Source organism: Chanodichthys erythropterus, chromosome 14, assembly GCF_024489055.1.
Source record: "Chanodichthys erythropterus isolate Z2021 chromosome 14, ASM2448905v1, whole genome shotgun sequence".
NCBI classification, from domain to species: domain Eukaryota; kingdom Metazoa; phylum Chordata; class Actinopteri; order Cypriniformes; family Xenocyprididae; genus Chanodichthys; species Chanodichthys erythropterus.
Genome location: NC_090234.1, coordinates 29,479,509 through 29,498,767, shown reverse-complemented (window position 1 = coordinate 29,498,767; position 19,259 = coordinate 29,479,509). Strand labels below are relative to the sequence as shown.

Genomic DNA, 19,259 nt, shown 5'->3' with positions numbered 1-19,259 from the left:
AAAAAAAGAATAAAAGAAGACATTAATGCATGTTTCTTTCTTTAGCTTTTTAAAGCTTTGATTCAGTTTTCTTTGGTGTTTTTCCCCTTTTTCTCAGATGCTGGTTTTCTATCACATGGCTCTTCAGGGTCTCTGCCTCTCTACCTTTATCTCTCAGAAGTAGGCCTACAGGTGTTCTTCTAAATGTTTACTTTTTTGTTATTATAATAATCTTTACATTTAACCCCTAACTTAAAGCATACAGGAATCTTTGATGCTAATAAAGTCTCTAATTGTTCAGGGAGCATGAACGGCTGTACTGAAGGCGCTCTTCCAATTATTCTTTGATCTCAAAATAATTTTTCTGAAAAAACTGGTAAGCAAGAATGTAAGAGCCTATAGTTAACTCACATCGGTTCTCTTGGTTGAAATCGCAGTTCGGTTGTGGGGTTTGGAGATCTTTGCAAGAGGGGAAAGAAGCTTTATTTAAGCAGAAATCAAATGCTGAGCTCTTTAAAAATTCTTTTTTTTTTTTTTTTTTTTTTTTTTTTGCATAATATTTTGCTGACACCCAGCATTTAATGATGGATGTTAGAGCCAGACTCAGAGAACAGAGTGAATCCTCAAAGGAACGGTGTTAAAGAGCTAGAAAAGTTGCTTGGAAGCATCACTGTTTTGGAAGGGAAATAGATAAGATACAAAACTTTAAAATGCTCAAATTCTTATTCTTAATGAATAGGCAGAATTCAATATTAAGCAGAATTGAATATGAAATTTGTAATTCACAGGAAAAGAGCAACAGTCGAATACTAACATATGACAAGTCTGCTAATAAACAAGTCTGATTTGCATCATCTTCCGACACTTATATCTATAATTTCCTGTTCTGTCTGTCACTAAAAATGACAAAGGCCAAATAAATGATTTCAGCATTAAACAACAAAAAAATAAGACATTATTTTGTTTGTGTTATATACTATAATGTTATTATTCTTACAGACTTCAGCTTTTTAGTTTTTCAAGAAGAAACGGATCATTTTGACCGCTGTTCATGTAGGATTCGAATTAAATTTTAAATTGAAGTCAGGTCAATGCAAATGGCTGTACTTTACTGCCACCTGCTGGTAAATTCAAGTTTATCCTGGTGTCTTTTTGTTCAGATTTTACATTCAGTGCCTAATATCCAGAAAAAAAAGCATTAAGCATTTACTCCATATTTAAAGATATAGCGTATTGACCTAATGAAAATATTTACATTCAAAAGCAAATCATCTTCCTGTAAAAACTCATGCTTGACTACATTGCGTATAAAGAATTATTTATTTAAAAACACATCACTAACAATCCATCATAATTGGTTTACTTTCTCATCCAAGGCAAATTGAAATGTAATTTTCTTTTGAGCAGCTTTTTCATAATGACTTGCACATCGAAACACTTTCAATCTTATCAGGGTGAGAAAAACAAAAAACCGAGCAAACGAAGCATTTGTTGCACAGCATTATCAAACCCGACAAGCTTCTCTGATTGAACAAATGTTGGTTCTGTTCATTATGCTTGAGACGTTTAGAGATGACAACTTATTAATAAACATTAGCATTGTAAAACAAGTGACAACTAATGCAACAAACAATCTTTCCATTCATTCACAAATAAAAAAAAAACAAATTTAATCACAGAATGAAAAACCCATTAGACACACGATGACCTCTGGATGCAAAACAACTCACTTCATCATTTGCATGCAGACAATGATTAATGCTTGGCAAGGCTTGTCTGGATCTATCATATCGTACTATAACATGGGATTGGATTGGAATGAACTCTGATCTAATGTACGAACTAATTCACCAGTTTATGACATCAGTGTTCTAATTGTGAAGTGTTTTAAAAAAACAAAAATACGTAACAATATTTGTAGGGAATCAAAATGGAATGTACTGCCAGATTACTGTGATTTTACTTTTAATTATTCTAACTCTAACAGAGCTTAATATTTTGATCTCTCTAGCTTATTAGAATTAATGTGTCCAAACAGTAACAAAATAAACCAAAAACTCCCAATCCAACAGATCACAGCAAGGTCTGATATTGTGCCTTACTGATGTGTCAATATAAAAATGAGTGGGCAGAGCAAAGCTGAATTGAACATTACAACATATCTCATTTATCAGGCCTGTGCTTCAGAAACAGTTAAAATGATCAGAAACTGATTATTTAGCACACTGGCACAGGCACATTAATTGGTCCAAAGTAGAGGAAACTGAGGCACAGGAGGTTTGGCAAACTGTTGAATACTGAAGGTTGATCAAGCATAAAATCTAACCAATTTATCCAGCAGAATCATATTCTTCACACTACCTTGGCAACCTTCAGTGACATTGTATGCAAAATTAAAGGTACACACCATTCACATTCTTTTTTTTAATGATTTTGAAAGAAGTCTCACCAAGGCTGCATTTATTTGATAAAAATACAGTAAAACAGCAATATTATTACAGTTTAAAATAACGGTTTTCTATTTTAATACATTTTAAAATATAATGTATTCCTATGATGGCAACGCTGAATTTTCAGCATTATATTATTCCAGTCTTCAGTGTCACATGATCCTTCAGAAATCGTTCTGATCTGCTGATTTGGTGCTCAAGAAAGATTTCTTCTTCTTATTATCAGTGTTAAAAAAAAAACAGCTATACCGTGCTGCTTCATTAAATTCATTCAACTATTCTGCTAACTTTAATCATATCTCTCTGTCAACGAATCCAAAAGTGCAAATGATTCAAAGTTTTTGAAAAAAAAAAAAAAGCTCACTTTTTTTTTTTTATACCGTTTACATAGCCGTCACAGGGACGTGTGATTTCTCTGGACCTATTTCAGTGGGATCTGTTTAGTAGGAATTTTTCTGTGTGGTACTATATTATATATATATATATATATATATATATATATATATATATATATATATTAAAAAAAAAAAAGGCTTAGAGCACTTGTGAAGTGTGCAACAAAAACATCCCAAGCATGTTAAACAGTAAAAGCCCATGAGAAAATACTGAAAGTGCAAAAAGACTTGCATTTGTCTTCTAGTGCAACAGGCCCATCAATTGTGTCAATACTCTTTGTGCTTAACAGTTAAGGCCATATTAAAGATGCACCTGACACTCGATGACACTAAAAGTTTCTTTAAAGAAGTCTATAGCTACATACTCCTTTGCAAATAAATATGCATTTGTAAGGCAGATGTTAGTTCTTCTTGAAAGTTAAACAACAATATCCCTTCATATTTTGGTAACTACTGCAAAAAAAAAAAAAGCTCTACAAAACAATCATCCGCATAATTATATGAGTGTTTGGAAGCTGCAGACAATTTTGATGTAGGTGCGTGAATGACTGCGGTGCATGGTTTCGGTTTGGATGCATCTTTCTGGGTAGCTCCACCCACAGTGTAATCTTACTGAACTAAATTTAGCTTCACATAGTATTTTAAACATCAAACATGTTCTGATTTTTGTTGTTTCAGGCAGTGCTTCAATTAGGACACGTTGAACTGACTGTTCCTCCTTGGTCTGGAGGCAGTGAGTCCTTCACTCACCTAATATGCTTCCCTGAGACAGGAAGAGATAGTATGGCTTCATGCCAGTTCTTTTGATAAAGTCTGTGGTCCTCTGATTAGTGCAGATCTCTAGTCAGTCCTGTCTGGCATTTTATCTTGCCAAGCGCTGATGATTCCAACAGAAGAGACACAATATCACAGTATCACACAGTGAAGCTTGTGAGAACTCATGGCTCTGTCTCCACGCCACTTCGTCTTTTTCTTGTTTTTCAGACTACGCTCTGGAACTTGCTGTCTAAAAAGGCATGAATGAAAGAGAAATTTTAGTATAACTTTTAACTGCACCTATTATGCCTAAAATGCTGTTTTGTTAGGCAAAAATAAATCATGTTTTTACATCTTTCACTGTATATCATCATAGTACATCATTTTGAGAAGACAAACCCCTGAAAAATGTGAGCTCATGAGATTTCTTCACCTGATAACTCTGACTAGTTCATGAAAGGCTCTGTCCACATTCATTGGGGGATCCTTGGCACTTGTTTCAATGTAAGTAATCTAAAGAAATAGTTAAGAAATGCAAATTACTGCAATGAAGTCACTCACATTAGGAGTAGGAGTTCCATAAACATTTTAAAATGTAAACATAAATGTGATTTTTTTTTAAAGATTTGAGAGTTCAAAACATTTAATAAATTTAATGACTTGTTAATTATGTATACAAAATCAGAATAATTGCAAAAATACAGAACTGTTCAAAATGAGCCAATAAGATTTTATTTTTTTCCAAAGAAAATAATACTTTTATTTCAACAAGTTTGCTTTAAATTGATCAAAAGTGACAGTAAGCACATTTTTAATGAACAAAAGGTTTTTTATTTTAAAACAAATGCTGTTCTTTTAAACTTTATTCATCAAAGAATCCTAGAAAATAATATATCATGGTTGCCACAAAAATATTAAGTAGCACAACCTTTTTCAATATTGATAATAATATGATAATAATGTTTCTTGAGTACCAAATCAGGATATTAGAATGATCTGAAGGAACATGTGACACTGAAGAGTGGAGTAATGATGCTGTGAAAATTTAGCTTTGCCATCACAGCAATAAATTACATGTAATATATATATATATATATATATATATAATATATATATATATATATATATATATATATAGTTTATGTTTTTTTTGTACTGTATTATGATCAATTAAATGCAGTCTTAAAGAGGCAGAAGATATTAAAGATATTTCTTTTGAAGACAGTAACAAATCTTACTGACCCCAAAGTTTTGAACAGGACTATATATTTATAATGTTTATATATGGGGTTGAATGCTCCAAAAATAAAAAGCACCATAAAAGTAGTACTACTAGTAGTAGCGGTGCAGAGTGAAATTTGATTGTTATTTACTGAAATTCTCCCCCCCTTCTACAGAAGAAAGTCATACAGGTTTGGAATGGCATGAGGGTGAGTATATCATGAAAGAAGTTTCATTTTTAGGTGAAATAACCCATTAACCTCTGTCAATCAACACAAACACACACTGTAAGTTGTGGGCTCACTGAAAGTTATTAGTCCTACATAAATTAGTGCTCCTATATCTGACGGACTCACGTTGTGTTTGGCGGCCATCTCACAGCCCTGTTCATTTGTCACTTTCCTCAGATGCACCAGGTCTACTTTGTTAGCCACTAAAACCATGGGGAAAGACTCTCTAGTGGAGACACGAAAGAAACTTTACATTTTTTTGTTAGGAGAAGTCTAGTCAAATATGTGTTGTGGTCTTGAGTTTTACATGAAGTAAACATGATCTCTGACCGGTCTTTCACTCGTAGAATGAGCTGGTGAAACCGGTCGACATGTTCAAAGCTGGCCTTGTCCGTCACAGAGAACACAATTAGGAATCCGTCACCAGTCCTCATGTACTGCTCTCGCATGGCGCTAAATTCCTCTTGACCTGCTGTGTCTAAAACTGCAAGGAGCAAAGATAATAATAGGTGTAAAATATTACCTGGAAAATGTTTATGCGCTCTCTCTATATACTGTATATTTTGCCGTGTTTAGTAATTCTGAATGGATCCGTGGTTCTCTTCAGTATTGCAACCTGACTTGTCTAAAATGTAAACAAGCTCTTTGCTGCTGCACTGTACACATACTATACACTGTGAATTCTGAAAAGTTTTCTCTGTAATTTTTTTCATGGGTGCTTTGGTGTGCATACTGTAAATTTATGAATTATATAGACTCCGTATATAATTTTATTATTGGGTGTCCTTTTGGAGTCTCCAAGTGTCCTTTTTTGGAAAGACAATCAATGATGATTTACTTTGTTGGACATGGCAAATGAACGTGTTATTAAACAAGATAAATTGTGTATGCTTAATGTCACGATAGGTATGTGATTAATCACGATTAACTGCACAAAATTGTGCGATTAATCGTGATTAAAATATTAATCTATTGACAGTCCTGATATATATATATATATAATATTCTAATATTCTCTACATTTTTTCTACCCAACATCAGAGTAATTTTACAAAGAATGAGACATTAATAAAAATGGCAAATTCTGTATGTTTTACGTTTTTTTTTGTATTATATTATGTTTTAATTTTTTCCCTCAGACTTAAACTAATTTGGACCAACTAATAACCATAACTGACCAACTTCAACTAGTTAGAAATCATTTAAAACTGCAATCAACTGCAGCTAGTTTTAGCTGGATTTTCCATTAGGCATGACTTTTGTTGTGCCGTAATGAGGCTATAAGCTTGATATATTGATAAGGCTGCAAATACACATAACACTATGAGAGCAATAAAACATGAATATTACTTATAAATAATACAGGAAAATACTAGAGATAATGAGCTATTGATACTTACCATCCAAAATAGCCCACTGGCCATCAATCTCTGTGTGTTTCAAGTAGGAGTCTTCAATAGTAGGATCGTAATCTGGCACAAAAATCTTTTGGAAAAACTGGATGGTAAGAGCACTCTTTCCCACGCCTCCATCTCCAACAACCACCAATTTGTACGTCGGGAGGTTGTCGCTAGGGACCGCGCTAGTTGCCATGATAACAGCTACACCTGAGGATAGAGGAGAGGAGAATGCTAGCCCATGATTTAGGCCTAAGCATTAGGTAGATGACAGTTATGAGCATGTCTCAAGTTTTATGTGAAATAAAGAAGCTCAAAGTACTGAAGAAAAGTTCAAATGAGGTTTTGTGTGGTTTGGGAATAGTTCTGGAGAGAACTAATTTAGGATAGAAGGATGCATTACCAAGGATATGGTCTAGACGCAGACATTGTGCTTCTTTGTAATTGCTGTTATTTTCTGCACAACACAAGCCTTGAATCTTCCAAGACCAAGTCTCTTTTATTTTTGTTTACAGCAAAAAAAACATTCATAAAACACTCCATTAAAGCTCCAAGAATTTTGTATGTGAGGATGAGAATAAAATGTCAAAATGTTGACATATATTTTCATAATGTATTATTTATTATTTATAAAAGATCAGTTATAGCCCTGCGAATGTCTTTAAATACAAAAAGTATCTTTAATCCTAGCATAGAGACAGAAAAAAAAATAAATATATGAAATGTATCATAAGGTACAAAAACAATACATATACATTTCTGCACATTAAGCTACCTCACATTAAACATATTTTATTTTATGGCAATACAAATTTTTATAAATTAATAATTAATGTACTTATCAATATCAAATAACAAGAAAACAAGGAATGACTGTATAAACCTATTAGCACATTTCTTAAGCAAGTCCCCAAATTTAGAGTTACAGTGAAATAGCAAATTTGTACTTAAAAGTTGTATGATAAACGATAATAATAAAATAAGTAAAAACACATTTTCTTACCTAAAAAGACAACTCTAGCAGAAAGAAAACTTTAAGGAACTCAGCTAGGCTAATGAGGAAGCGTTTGTCTGGCCTGTGAGCAGGGCACTGTGGACTATTCAGGAGGAAAAGTCTGTCAGTGGGTGACGGCCACCCCTTCCTGCGGCCCACAATGTGAGGAAGGAGTAAACTTCCTTCCTAATTCCACCAGGCCTGGATATTTGAGAGATCTCTCTTTCATAAGGAAGCTATGAGACACCTCTCGACCAGAAACACCCATGATCGAGACCCCTAACTGACCTTTTAAGATGCTTTTGGCACAGTTCACCCAAAACTGAAAATGGTCATTTACTCCCTCATGCCATTCCGCATGACTTTCCTTCTTCAGTGTTTTTAAATTTATTTTCTTTATCAGGATGTCAATACAAAGTGGTCAATAAAGTGCAATGAACTTATCACTGTGAGTTTTAACTTTACTAAAAAAAAAAAAATAAAAAAAAAAGAGAATTAATAACAGGGTTATACCAAGTTTAAATAAGTAAATAAATATATATAAACAGTGATATTATGTATGATATGGATAGCTTAACATAAACTGTTCTATTCATATTTGCTTCAAATAATTTTTCTTTTTTTTACCTTTAAAAGGGATAGTTCTCCCAAAAATGAAAATTTTGTCATCACTTATGCACCCTCAAGATGTTCTAAATCTGTATGAGTTTCTTTCCTGCTGATTACAAAAGAAGATTGTGGCAAGGGGGGCGTGGTTCAGCGAACGCTGCAGCGGGGGAGAGCGTCAGGAGACGCGCGGTGGATGAGCGGGTTAAGCGCAAATAACAAACACCTGTCTCTTGTTACAGTAATTGGCGTGGAGAGAGTATTTAACGCCAGGAGAAACAGGAGCGAGTGAGAGAGAAGGACTACTGGCTGCCACACTCCTGGAAACCTGCTGGAGCTGACGGAGTGGACTCATGATATTGTTAATGGTTATTTTTGTGCCTGTTTGCACGCCTCTTGTTTATATTTATTTAATAAAAGCAGCCAGTAGTCGCAGCCGACCCTTGTTGTCTTCCTTCCTTATATACGAACTTTGTTACACTGGTGCCGAAACCCGGGAAGGAAGACGGAAGCCGCTGCCATGCAAGCGCCCTCTGCCACTGCGCCATTTGCGGAGATAATTACATCTCTCGCGGTCATGCAGCAAGAGCAACATCAGGCCCTGCTGGACTTGCGTCAGGATCAGGAAAGATGGTTCCAGACCGTCCTCCGAGCCCAGCAGGAAGACCGCGAGACGTTCCGGAGCTGGATTGACCGGGAGGTTCGGCCGGAAGCCACAGTCCAACAAGCTGCAACCGCCCACCTCCCTCTCAACAAAATGGGGCCTGAGGACGACCCGGAGGCATTCCTAGACCTTTTTGAGAAGACGGCAGACATTTGTGGATGGCCGCGGGACCAGTGGCCGATGCACCTGGTCCCACTGCTCTCCGGGGAGTCCCAGGTAGTGGCGCAGCAGCTTCCGGTGCAGAACCTCCTGGATTTTGATGATCTCAAGAGGGCCATCATCCAGCGGGTCGGCTGGAGCCCCGAACAACATCGCCAGGCTGGCCGGCCCTTCGTGATGGCCCAACAGCTCCGGGACTCCTGCCGCAAATGGTTGCTGGCCGATGGAAGTGACGTGGAGAGCATCATCGACCGAGCAGTTTATCATTCGGCTTCCCAGAAGAACGGCCGAGTGGGTCCAGTGCCACCGCCCCACGTCGCTGGAATCGGCCATCCACCTCGCAGAGGACCACATGGTGGCGTGCCCAGGGGTCGGCGAACCTCTCCCATCTGCTTCTCTCTCTCCTCCTCTCCCACCTCCTTCTCTCTCTCGACCTGTCCCTTTACCTAGGTCCCGTCCGCCCGGCCCTCCTCGAATATTCAGAATCTATACTCGGCGCCTCGAGTCGGCGGGATTACCACCGGCCGGGTTTGACCCCGCTCCTGTTTCTCCGCTCTCTCCACGTCAGCCGCTTAACCCTCTCTCTGCCACTGGAGCGCCGGGGAGGTCTGGGCAGGCCTGCTGGCGTTGCGGGGACCCGGAGCATTTTGTGGACAGGTGCCCTGTTATGGAGGTAGGGACAATGGTCCGGGTCCCGGACGTCCCGCAGGCTGCCCCCGGTCAGGCTGGGTGGTACCAAATACCTGTGAGTATTAAGGGGGGTACCTATCAGGCATTGGTGGATTCAGGATGTAACCAAACCTCGATCCATCAAAGCTTGATACAATCTGGGGCATTGGATAATAGCCGCATGGTTAAGGTGCAGTGTGTGCATGGGGATGTGGTGGAATATCCTATTGTGCCAGTCATTATTCAATTTCGGGGTCAAAAGCATAGTCTAGAGGTGGCAGTTAACCCGCACCTCCGGCATCCGTTAATTTTGGGGACCAATTGGCCAGCGTTCACAGAATTATTGGGGGCTTTGTGCATGGATGCCTCTTGGCGGAAAAATGCAGCGGAGGGGAACGCGAGTGTGCAGGCGGGAGAGACTGAACCGGGACCACTGGGTACTGCCTCAGGGGAACAGAGCGAAATCGAGAGACTGATTCTCTCAGAGCGCGATGATTTTCCCCTGGAGTAGTCTCAGGATGAGACGCTGAAACATGCGTTTGAACAGGTCAGTACCATCGACGGTCAGCCTCTCCATCCTGAACAACCGCTTACCTATCCATATTTTGCAATTATTAAAAATAGGTTGTATCGAGTGACCCAAGACGCTCAGACAAAAGAAGATACAACCCAGTTATTAGTTCCCAGAAGCCGCCGGGAAATGCTTTTTCAGGCGGCTCATTCTAATCCAATGGCTGGTCATTTAGGACAGGGGACAACACTAAATCGCCTCATGACCCGATTTTTTTGGCCGGCATTCACAAGAATGTGTGCAGGTGGTGCGCGGCTTGTCGTGAATGTCAGTTGGTAAACCCACCGGCCACCCCAAAAGCGCCTTTGCGCCCCCTTCCATTAATGCAGGTCCCCTTTGAAAGAATTGGCATGGACCTCATCGGGCCATTAGAGCGATAAGCACGAGGACATCGTTTTGCATTGGTCATTGTAGATTATGCAACACAATATCCAGAAGCAGTGGCTCTCCGCAACATTTCCGCTAAGAGTGTTGCTGACGCACTGTTTTCTTTAATCTCCCGAGTGGGGATTCCTAAGGAAATCCTCACTGATCAGGGCACGGCGTTTATGTCACGGACGTTACGCAAACTTTACGAATTATTGGGCATTAAATCGATTCGGACCAGCGTCTTTCACCCACAAAAAGACGGGCTGGTCGAACGTTTTAATCGCACGCTTAAGACAATGATTCGTAAATTCGTTCAGGAAGACGCCAAAAATTGGGATAGATGGATGGAACCCCTGTTGTTCTCTGTGCGAGAGGTCCCGCAAGCCTCCACTGGGTGTTCCCCCTTCCAGCTTCTTTATGGTCGTCAGCCCAAAGGTGTGTTTGATGTCATAATGTAGGCTTGGGAGGATGGACCTTCTCAATCTAAAAACGAAATTCAATATGTGCTAGACCTGAGAACAAAACTCCACACGTTGGGGCGGCTATCTATGGAGAATTTGTTGCAGGCCCAGGACAAACAGAGCCGGCTGTATAACAGGGGGACCAATCTGTGTAAATTTGCACCGGGAGATAAAGTGCTTGTATTACTCCCAACGTCAAGTTCAAAATTACTTGCAGAGTGGCAAGGACCGTTTGAGGTCACACGGCAAGTTGGAGAGCTCGATTATGAGGTAATACGCTCAGATAGGAGAGGAGCACGTCAAATTTATCACCTCAATCTCCTGAAAAAATGGAATGAGGGGGAATCAGTGATGCTGGTGACGGTGATTAGCGGAGAGGATGATCTCGGGCCAGAGGCGAATATAAAAAAACAATCTCTCGCACTGGCCCCAGGGGGAGATCACCTCTCGCCTTCCCAGCTCATTGATTTAACCAAATTACAGGCAGAGTTTGCTGACGTGTTTTCTCCCCTACCTGGCCGTACAAACCTCATTCAGCACCATATCGAGACAGAGCCGGGCGTGGTGGTTCGCAGCCGGCCGTATCGCTTGCCTGAACACAAGAAAAAAGTAGTTCAGGAAGAATTGGGTGCGATGCTTGAGATGGGAGTAATAGAAGAATCCAACAGTAACTGGGCGAGCCCGATAGTTTTGGTTCCTAAGACGGACGGCTCGGTCCGGTTCTGTGTGGATTTTCGCAAGGTGAATGCGGTGTCGAAATTCGACGCATATCCAATGCCACGGGTTGACGAATTGCTTGACCGGCTTGGTACGGCTCGTTTTTATTCGACACTGGACTTAACAAAGGGTTATTGGCAGATCCCCTTATCTCCGTTATCCCGAGAAAAAACAGCTTTCACAACGCTGTTTGGATTACACCAATTTGTTACACTTCCGTTCGGGCTGTTCGGGGCACCAGCCACCTTTCAGCGGCTGATGGACAGGGTTTTACGGCCCCATGCTGCATATGCGGCTGCCTATCTGGATGATATCATCATATTCAGTAATGACTGGCAGCGGCATATGCAGCATTTGAGGGCGGTCTTGAAGTCGCTGAGGGGAGCCGGGCTCACGGCCAACCCGAAGAAGTGTGCAATTGGGCGCGTGGAAGTAAAGTATCTGGGTTTCCACTTGGGGCATGGACAGGTGCGTCCCCAAATTTATAAGACTGCAGCAGTTGCGACCTGTCCGCGCCCTAAGAACAAAAAGGAGGTGAGACAGTTCTTGGGGCTGGCGGGATATTATAGAAGGTTTGTGCCTAATTATTCGGACCTCACCAGCCCCTTGACTGACCTTACTAAAAAGGAAGCACCAGATACGGTCCAGTGGACGGAGCTGTGCCAGCAGGCGTTTACCCAAGTAAAGGCTGCTCTGTGTGGCAGGCCGTTGCTTCACTCTCCTGATTTCTCTCTCCCTTTTTTGTTGCAGACTGACGCGTCGAACAGGGGGCTGGGTGCTGTCCTGTCCCAGGAGATAGAGGGGGAGGAACGGCCGGTGCTGTACATTAGTCGTAAGCTCTCCAAGAGAGAGACTAAGTACAGCACCGTGGAGAAGGAGTGTTTGGCCATCAGGTGGGCCGTCCTCACCCTCTGCTATTATCTCCTGGGACGGGAATACACCCTCTGTTCGGACCACGCTCCTCTGCAGTGGCTCCACCGCATGACGGATACCAACACGCGGATCACTCGTTGGTATCTAGCTTTACAGGCTTTTAAATTCAAGGTGGTCCACAGGCCGGGTGTTCAGATGGCTGTGGCCGATTTCCTCTCCAGAAATGGGGGGGGGGTCTCCCCGGCCTGATTCGGGCAGTGGGGGTATGTGGCAAGGGGGGCGTGGTTCAGCGAACGCTGCAGCGGGGGAGAGCGTCAGGAGAAGCGCGGTGGATGAGCGGGTTAAGCGCAAATAACAAACACCTGTCTCTTGTTACAGTAATTGGCGTGGAGAGAGTATTTAACGCCAGGAGAAACAGGAGCGAGTGAGAGAGAGAAGGACTACTGGCTGCCACACTCCTGGAAACCTGCTGGAGCTGACGGAGTGGACTCATGATATTGTTAATGGTTATTTTTGTGCCTGTTTGCACGCCTCTTGTTTATATTTATTTAATAAAAGCAGCCAGTAGTCGCAGCCGACCCTTGTCGTCTTCCTTCCTTATATACGAACTTTGTTACAAAGATATTTTAAAGAATGTTGGTAATTAAACAGTTGACAGTAGCCATTGACTTCCAAAGTAGGGGGAAAAAAAACAACAACAACAAAAAAAAACAAAAACATGGAAGTAAATGGCTTCCGTCTTCTGGTTCTTCTGTAATCAGCAGGAAAAAAAAGAATCTCATACAGGTTTGGAACAACTTGAGGGTTGATGACAAAATTTTCATTTTTGGGTGAACTATCCCTTTAAGACCACTTGATATTCAAAGAAATGTAGGCCTATAAAAAGTAAGAATTATGATAGGCCTATAAAAAGAGGACAATGACATAAACTGACGAAATTATGACAAATTGCCAAAACAAATCATAATTAAGACAATAATTCTATTTCTAATCTAATTCCACTTTACCATAATTTTGCACTTTCAAACTCATAATTAGGACTTTTACTTTTTATTGCATAATTATGACTCAGTATGTAAATTTAGGCTTTTTAAATGTCTAACTATGATTTACCGAATCATGATTTTTTTCTTATGTGATGGAAATGGGTAAATGTCTATCATATTTATTAATAATTTTAGACTCTATAATTGCCTTTTACACTTACACAGAACACTGCTGTTTAAAGTATTAAGTCTTTGATTTAACAAATGGGTTGGAGCCAGACCATTTGATTCTATGCATATGGAACTTCCCTAATACTGTTACAAATTGTATCATATATTTTCTAAATGTATCATTATATCACTTCCACTTAGATGTAAAGCTATATTTAGTTTTAGCTTTATAAATGGTCTATTACTCAGATGTTTTATACGCCCTTCCATCAGAGATGACGTCACTTTTAACGCGGCGTAGTGACGTATATCCCGTTAGATCAGTCACTCAATTCAGATTTCAGAGTTAAGTCTCATTTACTAAACATCTATTGACAATTACAGACAATGCAAGGCTGAGCACGAGGGGTATACACTGATAAACGTTCATGTCTGAAGTTACACATGAGTGTGACTCTGAGCACTGACAAATGACAATGATCATCAAAAACCATCATCAAACTCTGGCAGGAAACTTACCAATGCTGGGTTGGTTGATTTACCAAGTGTGCAAATATCCCGACTCCTCCTCGACATCCCTGTATATTTAAGTTCAGAGTTATCAACAGGCTCTTTGTGGAGCCTGCTGTTCAGATTAAATGAAATATTAAAACATTTACCTCCGCCCTTATGAAATTTCTGTGTAACAAACTTCACATCGCAACTGCTGATGCTATAAATAGCATGGTTTCGATGGGGTGGATGCGTTTCTTTTGCAAACTCTTATAGAGCATTCATTCACTGTTTTATTTGACTAGAGGCATTCTCCATCTGATACAAACAGCCGTGAATATGTACCCAGATCTTGTCCTAAAACGCCGTCTTCTTCAAAACGCGTCCATCGTCGAGTAAACGGAAGACTGTTCCCCACAAGCGCAAATGGACTGTTCCTCTGTGTGAAGCCTCATCATCACTTTTAAAGCGGCAGCTGAGTTTATATGATTACTGTACGATTTATAAGATGATAAAAATAAATAAAAATAATGGACATTAAAAAGGCCTACTTTATATTTTCTCCATTCATCTTAATAGGACGACGCTTGGCACAGATGTTATTGCAACTTTTAAAATTATATATAAAAAGAAAAGTGTATGGGGTTGTCATTTTTCACAATTTGAAAGATAAGGTTGAACTAAAGAAAAAAGTTTCGCTTACATCCGTGTAAAATTAATATCTAACGTTAACTGTCTGTTGTGAACGCGTGCTCAAGTTTGATGAAGTTCAAAGCATAGGGAAAGAAAGGGTTGTGAGTCCTCCTTTGGGGCATGTTTTGTTTTTGATCCAAATATTCATGCGTGACATCCGTGATACGTAGACAACGCCGATAGCCATACATTAATAAAAATACAAAATGAAGAGTTAAAATTTGTGAAATTGTATATATGTTATAGCAAAACAAATTATACATTCTTATTTCTATTCTAATCCTTATTCTATTTCTATGGAGTCCGCAAATTATCCGTGCTGTCGTAAAAGTGTCGTAATGTTCTTGCGGCAGATGTGTTTCCATAACACTCAACGTGCTGTCCTTGAGAGAATGAACACAAAGTAGCAAGTAAGAGAATACTAATGGTTTTTATAGTCTTTTGATAGGCAATTATTCCCAAAGACTTGTTTGCGACTTTATTCGAAAATGTACGGAAAATGTATGCATTCGAAAAATATAAAAATGTATTCGGAATAGAAGGGCTTGCGATACATAGGCTACTTTGAAAATGTGCAGCAGATATTTAAAGCGTCATGCCTTTACAGGTGCTGGTCATATAATTAGAATATCATCAAAAAGTTGATTTATTTCACTAATTCCATTTAAAAAGTGAAACTTGTATATATTATATTCATTCATCACACACAAACTGATATATTTCAAAAGTTTATTTTTTTAATTTTGATGATTATAACTGACAACTAAGGAAAATCCCAAATTCAGTGTCTCAGAAAATTAGAATATTACATAAGACCAATACAAAGAAAGGATTTTAGAAATCTTGGCCAACTGAAAAGTAAAGTATGAGCATGTACAGCACTCAATACTTAGTTGGGGCTCCTTTTGCCTGAATTACTGCAGCAATGCGGCGTGGCATGGAGTCGATCAGTCTGTGGCACTGCTCAGGTGTTATGAGAGCCCAGGTTGCTCTGATAGTGGCCTTCAGATCTTCTGCATTGTTGGGTCTGGCATATCGCATCTTCCTCTTCACAATACCCCGTAGATTTTCTATGGGGTTAAGGTCAGGCGAGTTTGCAGGGCAATTAAGAACAGGGATACCATGGTCCTTAAACCAGGTACTGGTGGCTTTGGCACTGTGTGCAGGTGCCAAGTCTTGTTGGAAAATGAAATCTGCATCTCCATAAAGTTGGTCAGCAGCAGGAAGCATGAAGTGCTCTAAAACAGCTAAATTTACTTTCATCAGAGAACATAACTTTGAACCACTCAGCAGCAGTCCAGTCTTTTTTGTCTTTAGCCAGGCGAGACACTTCTGACGCTGTCTGTTGTTCAAGAGTGGCTTGACACAAGGAATGCGACAGCTGAAACCCATGTCTTGCATACATCTGTGCGTAGTGGTTCTTGAAGCACTGACTCCAGCTACAGTCCACTCTTTGTGAATCTCCCCCACATTTTTGAATGGGTTTTGTTTCACAATCCTCTCCAGGGTGCAGTTATCCCTATTGCTTGTACATCTTTTCCTTCTCTTCACCTCTCTATTAATGTGCTTGGACACAGAGCTCTGTGAACAGCCAGCCTCTTTTGCAATGACCTTTTGTGTCTTGCCCTCCTTGTGTAAGGTGTCAATGGTCGTCTTTTGGACATCTGTCAAGTCAGCAGTCTTCCCCATGATTGTGTAGCCTACAGAACTAGACTGAGAGACCATTTAAAGGCCTTTGCAAGTGTTTTGAGTTAATTAGCTGATTAGAGTGTGGCACCAGGTGTCTTCAATATTGAACCTTTTCACAATATTCTAATTTTCTGAGATACTGAATTTGGGATTTTCCTTAGTTGTCAGTTATAATCAATCATTACTTATACTTTATACTGGCAGATACATACTATTTGCACCTCAGTATTGTTGTAACAGTGTAAATGATTTTATCATTATTAAACAATCGTTAGGCAATTTACTTCCACTTTTAGAACATTTTCTTAATTTTATTGAAAATAAATGCTTTTCTGATGTGTTATGTGATGGGAAAAGGGATCACATAACACATCAGGAAAACGAAATATCTTATATAAATCTTATATAGAAAATCCATCTTGATTTTTAGAGATTTGTACTTGAAATAAGACAAAAAATATTCAGTACGAAAAGCATTTTTCAGCGTGAATAAATGAATGAGGCATTTAAACATTGCTTGTGTTTTAAAAAGGAGGAGGAGACTGAAAGAAACTCTGGGTTTACCGAAGAAAACCTGCTCGCAACCAGGTTAGGTTCACAGAGTAAGTTACCATGGAAACTGAATGAGTATAGGTTACCTCTCCTTTAGAAACGGGCTTGACTTACCCTGCTTTCTCTGATTTGACATACCTCCCATTCTGAAACAGAAAACCCAGAGTTTGGCGAAAAAACCCATATTTTATTAATATTTAGCCTACATAGTTTGTTAATGATGACATTGATATTAAATGCAAAAATTATATAATTTGTGATTAATAATATATAATTTTGTCATTTGTCTTGACAGCTTGGCCAGGTGAGCAAAAGAAGAGATGGCTTCACGTTTTCTCAGATTCTCTGTGTTTATTCAGAAGTATCGGACACCGCTGCTTCTTGTCGGTTGTGGCGGGGTTTTCTCTGCCAACATTTTTTATCATGCTTTCCCAGATCATACATACAGAAAAGTGTACCAGGCCTGGCACAAAGGAGAACCAGCCAGCCTGTCAGAGAAGCTTGAGAACGTCTTTCAGGAGGTGCTGAAAGATTCTGCTGTTAGCTCCCCTAAAAACTTCAGTGCATTTGCCTCTTTTGGCTTTCATCCGGTAGGAGCAGGTGTTCCATGGCTTCCCTCTGGAGCGCAGATCGGCATCCCAGCCAACTTCAATAGCACCACTGATGATCCATCGGGCATCACAAACCGCACTATTCTCATCAATGGTAAAGAGTTGGAATGGGACAGCGACTCAGGCATTGCTCTCAAAAACTCCCTGGTCTTCTCTCCAGAGGCGCAGAAGTTTGCTATAGCCCGAGAAGTTGCTCGACTCAGGGCTGGGGGTCCTGTGTTGCACGCTTCAGTGGCTCCAGCATGTCTGGCCGGTGCTTGTATATACAGTATAGCCCTCAAGCAGATCTTTGGGCTCCGAGCTGGGTCCATCATCTTCAGGGCTGGTGTTAATGTAGTTGCACTGGGTTTAGGAGTTGTGTCGTATATCCTGACTTCTGATGCTCTGAGCCAGTGGTTGGACTACAGCTCGGATCATCGCGCAGCATGTCTGTCTAGCGATTATGCAAAGGGTGGTTTAGAGTTCTATGAGAAAATCTTGACACGGAACAAGACCCTGCGCTCTCTGATGGGCCCTAAAGGGGAACAGATGTACGCCCCCAGTGGAAACTTATTTCCTGGGCACCTGCTTCAACTCAGACATGCAACATACACATCTAGACGGGACGGGATTTTAAATCTTTTGAAAAATGAGAAAGTATGAACTGCCTAAAATTTAAAAGCATATATGTAAATGATTAACTCTTGGATTTTGTGTTTGTATGAGATTGTATATGTACAATGCGTTTGAAATGGTACAGCACACCACTCGATACCAGTGTCTTCTCTTTCTCATGAATAAACAATTTACAACTTATGTTTATGATATTGTAGTTTACATCTGTCAAAGTGTCATGTTTCTGAATAGTTTACAGTATTAGAAAAAGACACTAGGCTTCTGGCTAAATATATTATGTAAACCACATGGCAAATATATTTTTGTAAGTCATCACAATGACATATAACATATAAGATCATTGAGATTAATTAAAAAATGTTTTAAACCTAAATGATCATGGAACATAGTAAAACGTGAAATAGTTTTTGGTCACGTTTTTAAAGAATGTTTGCTGCTGGCACATGCCTACATAACAAACATAGTGTGAGAGACAGTCAGCCAAAGGATGGATGCCAAAAAGATGTTTGAGAGGCAATCTTGCTGAAGCACACATTGGGTGTGGACATTTCCCAGTGTTTACAAACTAGATCACTCATTCTACCATGATATTTCCAATAGGTTTGGCATTCCGCAGTGTCAGCCCTTTGTGGCCATCTGAACAGTGTTTTACTGCACTGTTTCCCCTCCAGATAATTGCTCATTTCAAACTAAAAGCATACATTTGTTTTTGTTTTTTTTACTATATTTAGTCTTTAAACATTTGTTATAGTGTGATATATTCTTTGCACAGTGAAGTTTTAGATACATAGTTAAAGAATTCCTAGCTACCAATTTATTATTATTATTGACAGTTGAAAACAGTTAACAATATTAACAAAATTAAAAAATTGAGAAAAAACACAGAAGACTCAAAATCAAGACCAAATCTCTACATGTATTTAAACATGTAATTGAAGG

General features: G+C 39.6%; 2 protein-coding genes across 6 annotated transcripts; one reads left to right on the top strand and one right to left on the bottom strand.

Annotated features, from left to right (window-relative positions):
- Positions 1–1,286: 1,286 nt before the first annotated feature.
- On the bottom strand, positions 1,287–14,610 carry mrasa (muscle RAS oncogene homolog a). 4 transcript variants are annotated; one of them, XM_067409261.1, is made up of 7 exons: positions 14,328–14,610; positions 14,188–14,246; positions 6,432–6,638; positions 5,362–5,515; positions 5,158–5,257; positions 4,014–4,093; positions 1,287–3,830 (listed from the first exon to the last, which is right to left on the bottom strand). In XM_067409261.1, exons 3-7 carry the CDS (start codon positions 6,622–6,624, stop codon positions 3,731–3,733), a joined length of 627 nt encoding a protein of 208 aa, XP_067265362.1. In that variant the 5' UTR covers positions 6,625–6,638; positions 14,188–14,246; positions 14,328–14,610; the 3' UTR covers positions 1,287–3,730. The 4 variants fall into 4 exon arrangements, with proteins under 4 accessions (XP_067265362.1, XP_067265365.1, XP_067265366.1 ...); XM_067409264.1 differs by lacking the exon at positions 14,188–14,246; XM_067409265.1 differs by lacking the exon at positions 14,328–14,610 and having other exon boundaries at positions 3,980–4,093; positions 14,188–14,326.
- A 561-nt stretch (positions 14,611–15,171) lies between these two features.
- On the top strand, positions 15,172–18,488 carry tmem177 (transmembrane protein 177). 2 transcript variants are annotated; one of them, XM_067409971.1, is made up of 3 exons: positions 15,172–15,263; positions 17,075–17,144; positions 17,390–18,488. In XM_067409971.1, exon 3 carries the CDS (start codon positions 17,415–17,417, stop codon positions 18,345–18,347), a length of 933 nt encoding a protein of 310 aa, XP_067266072.1. In that variant the 5' UTR covers positions 15,172–15,263; positions 17,075–17,144; positions 17,390–17,414; the 3' UTR covers positions 18,348–18,488. The 2 variants fall into 2 exon arrangements, with proteins under 2 accessions (XP_067266072.1, XP_067266074.1); XM_067409973.1 differs by lacking the exon at positions 17,075–17,144 and having other exon boundaries at positions 15,209–15,263.
- Positions 18,489–19,259: the final 771 nt, after the last annotated feature.

Coding starts and splice junctions, on each gene's coding strand:
- mrasa (XM_067409261.1), bottom strand. CDS start 6,624: ATGGCAACTAGCGCGGTCCCTAGCGACAACCTCCCGACGTACAAATTG. Junction 5,258..5,361: donor ATTCTACGAGTGAAAGACCG/GTCAGAGATCAT, acceptor TGTCTCCACTAG/AGAGTCTTTCCCCATGGTTT. Junction 4,094..5,157: donor AGATGGCCGCCAAACACAAC/GTGAGTCCGTCA, acceptor CTATTTCTTTAG/ATTACTTACATTGAAACAAG.
- tmem177 (XM_067409971.1), top strand. CDS start 17,415: ATGGCTTCACGTTTTCTCAGATTCTCTGTGTTTATTCAGAAGTATCGG.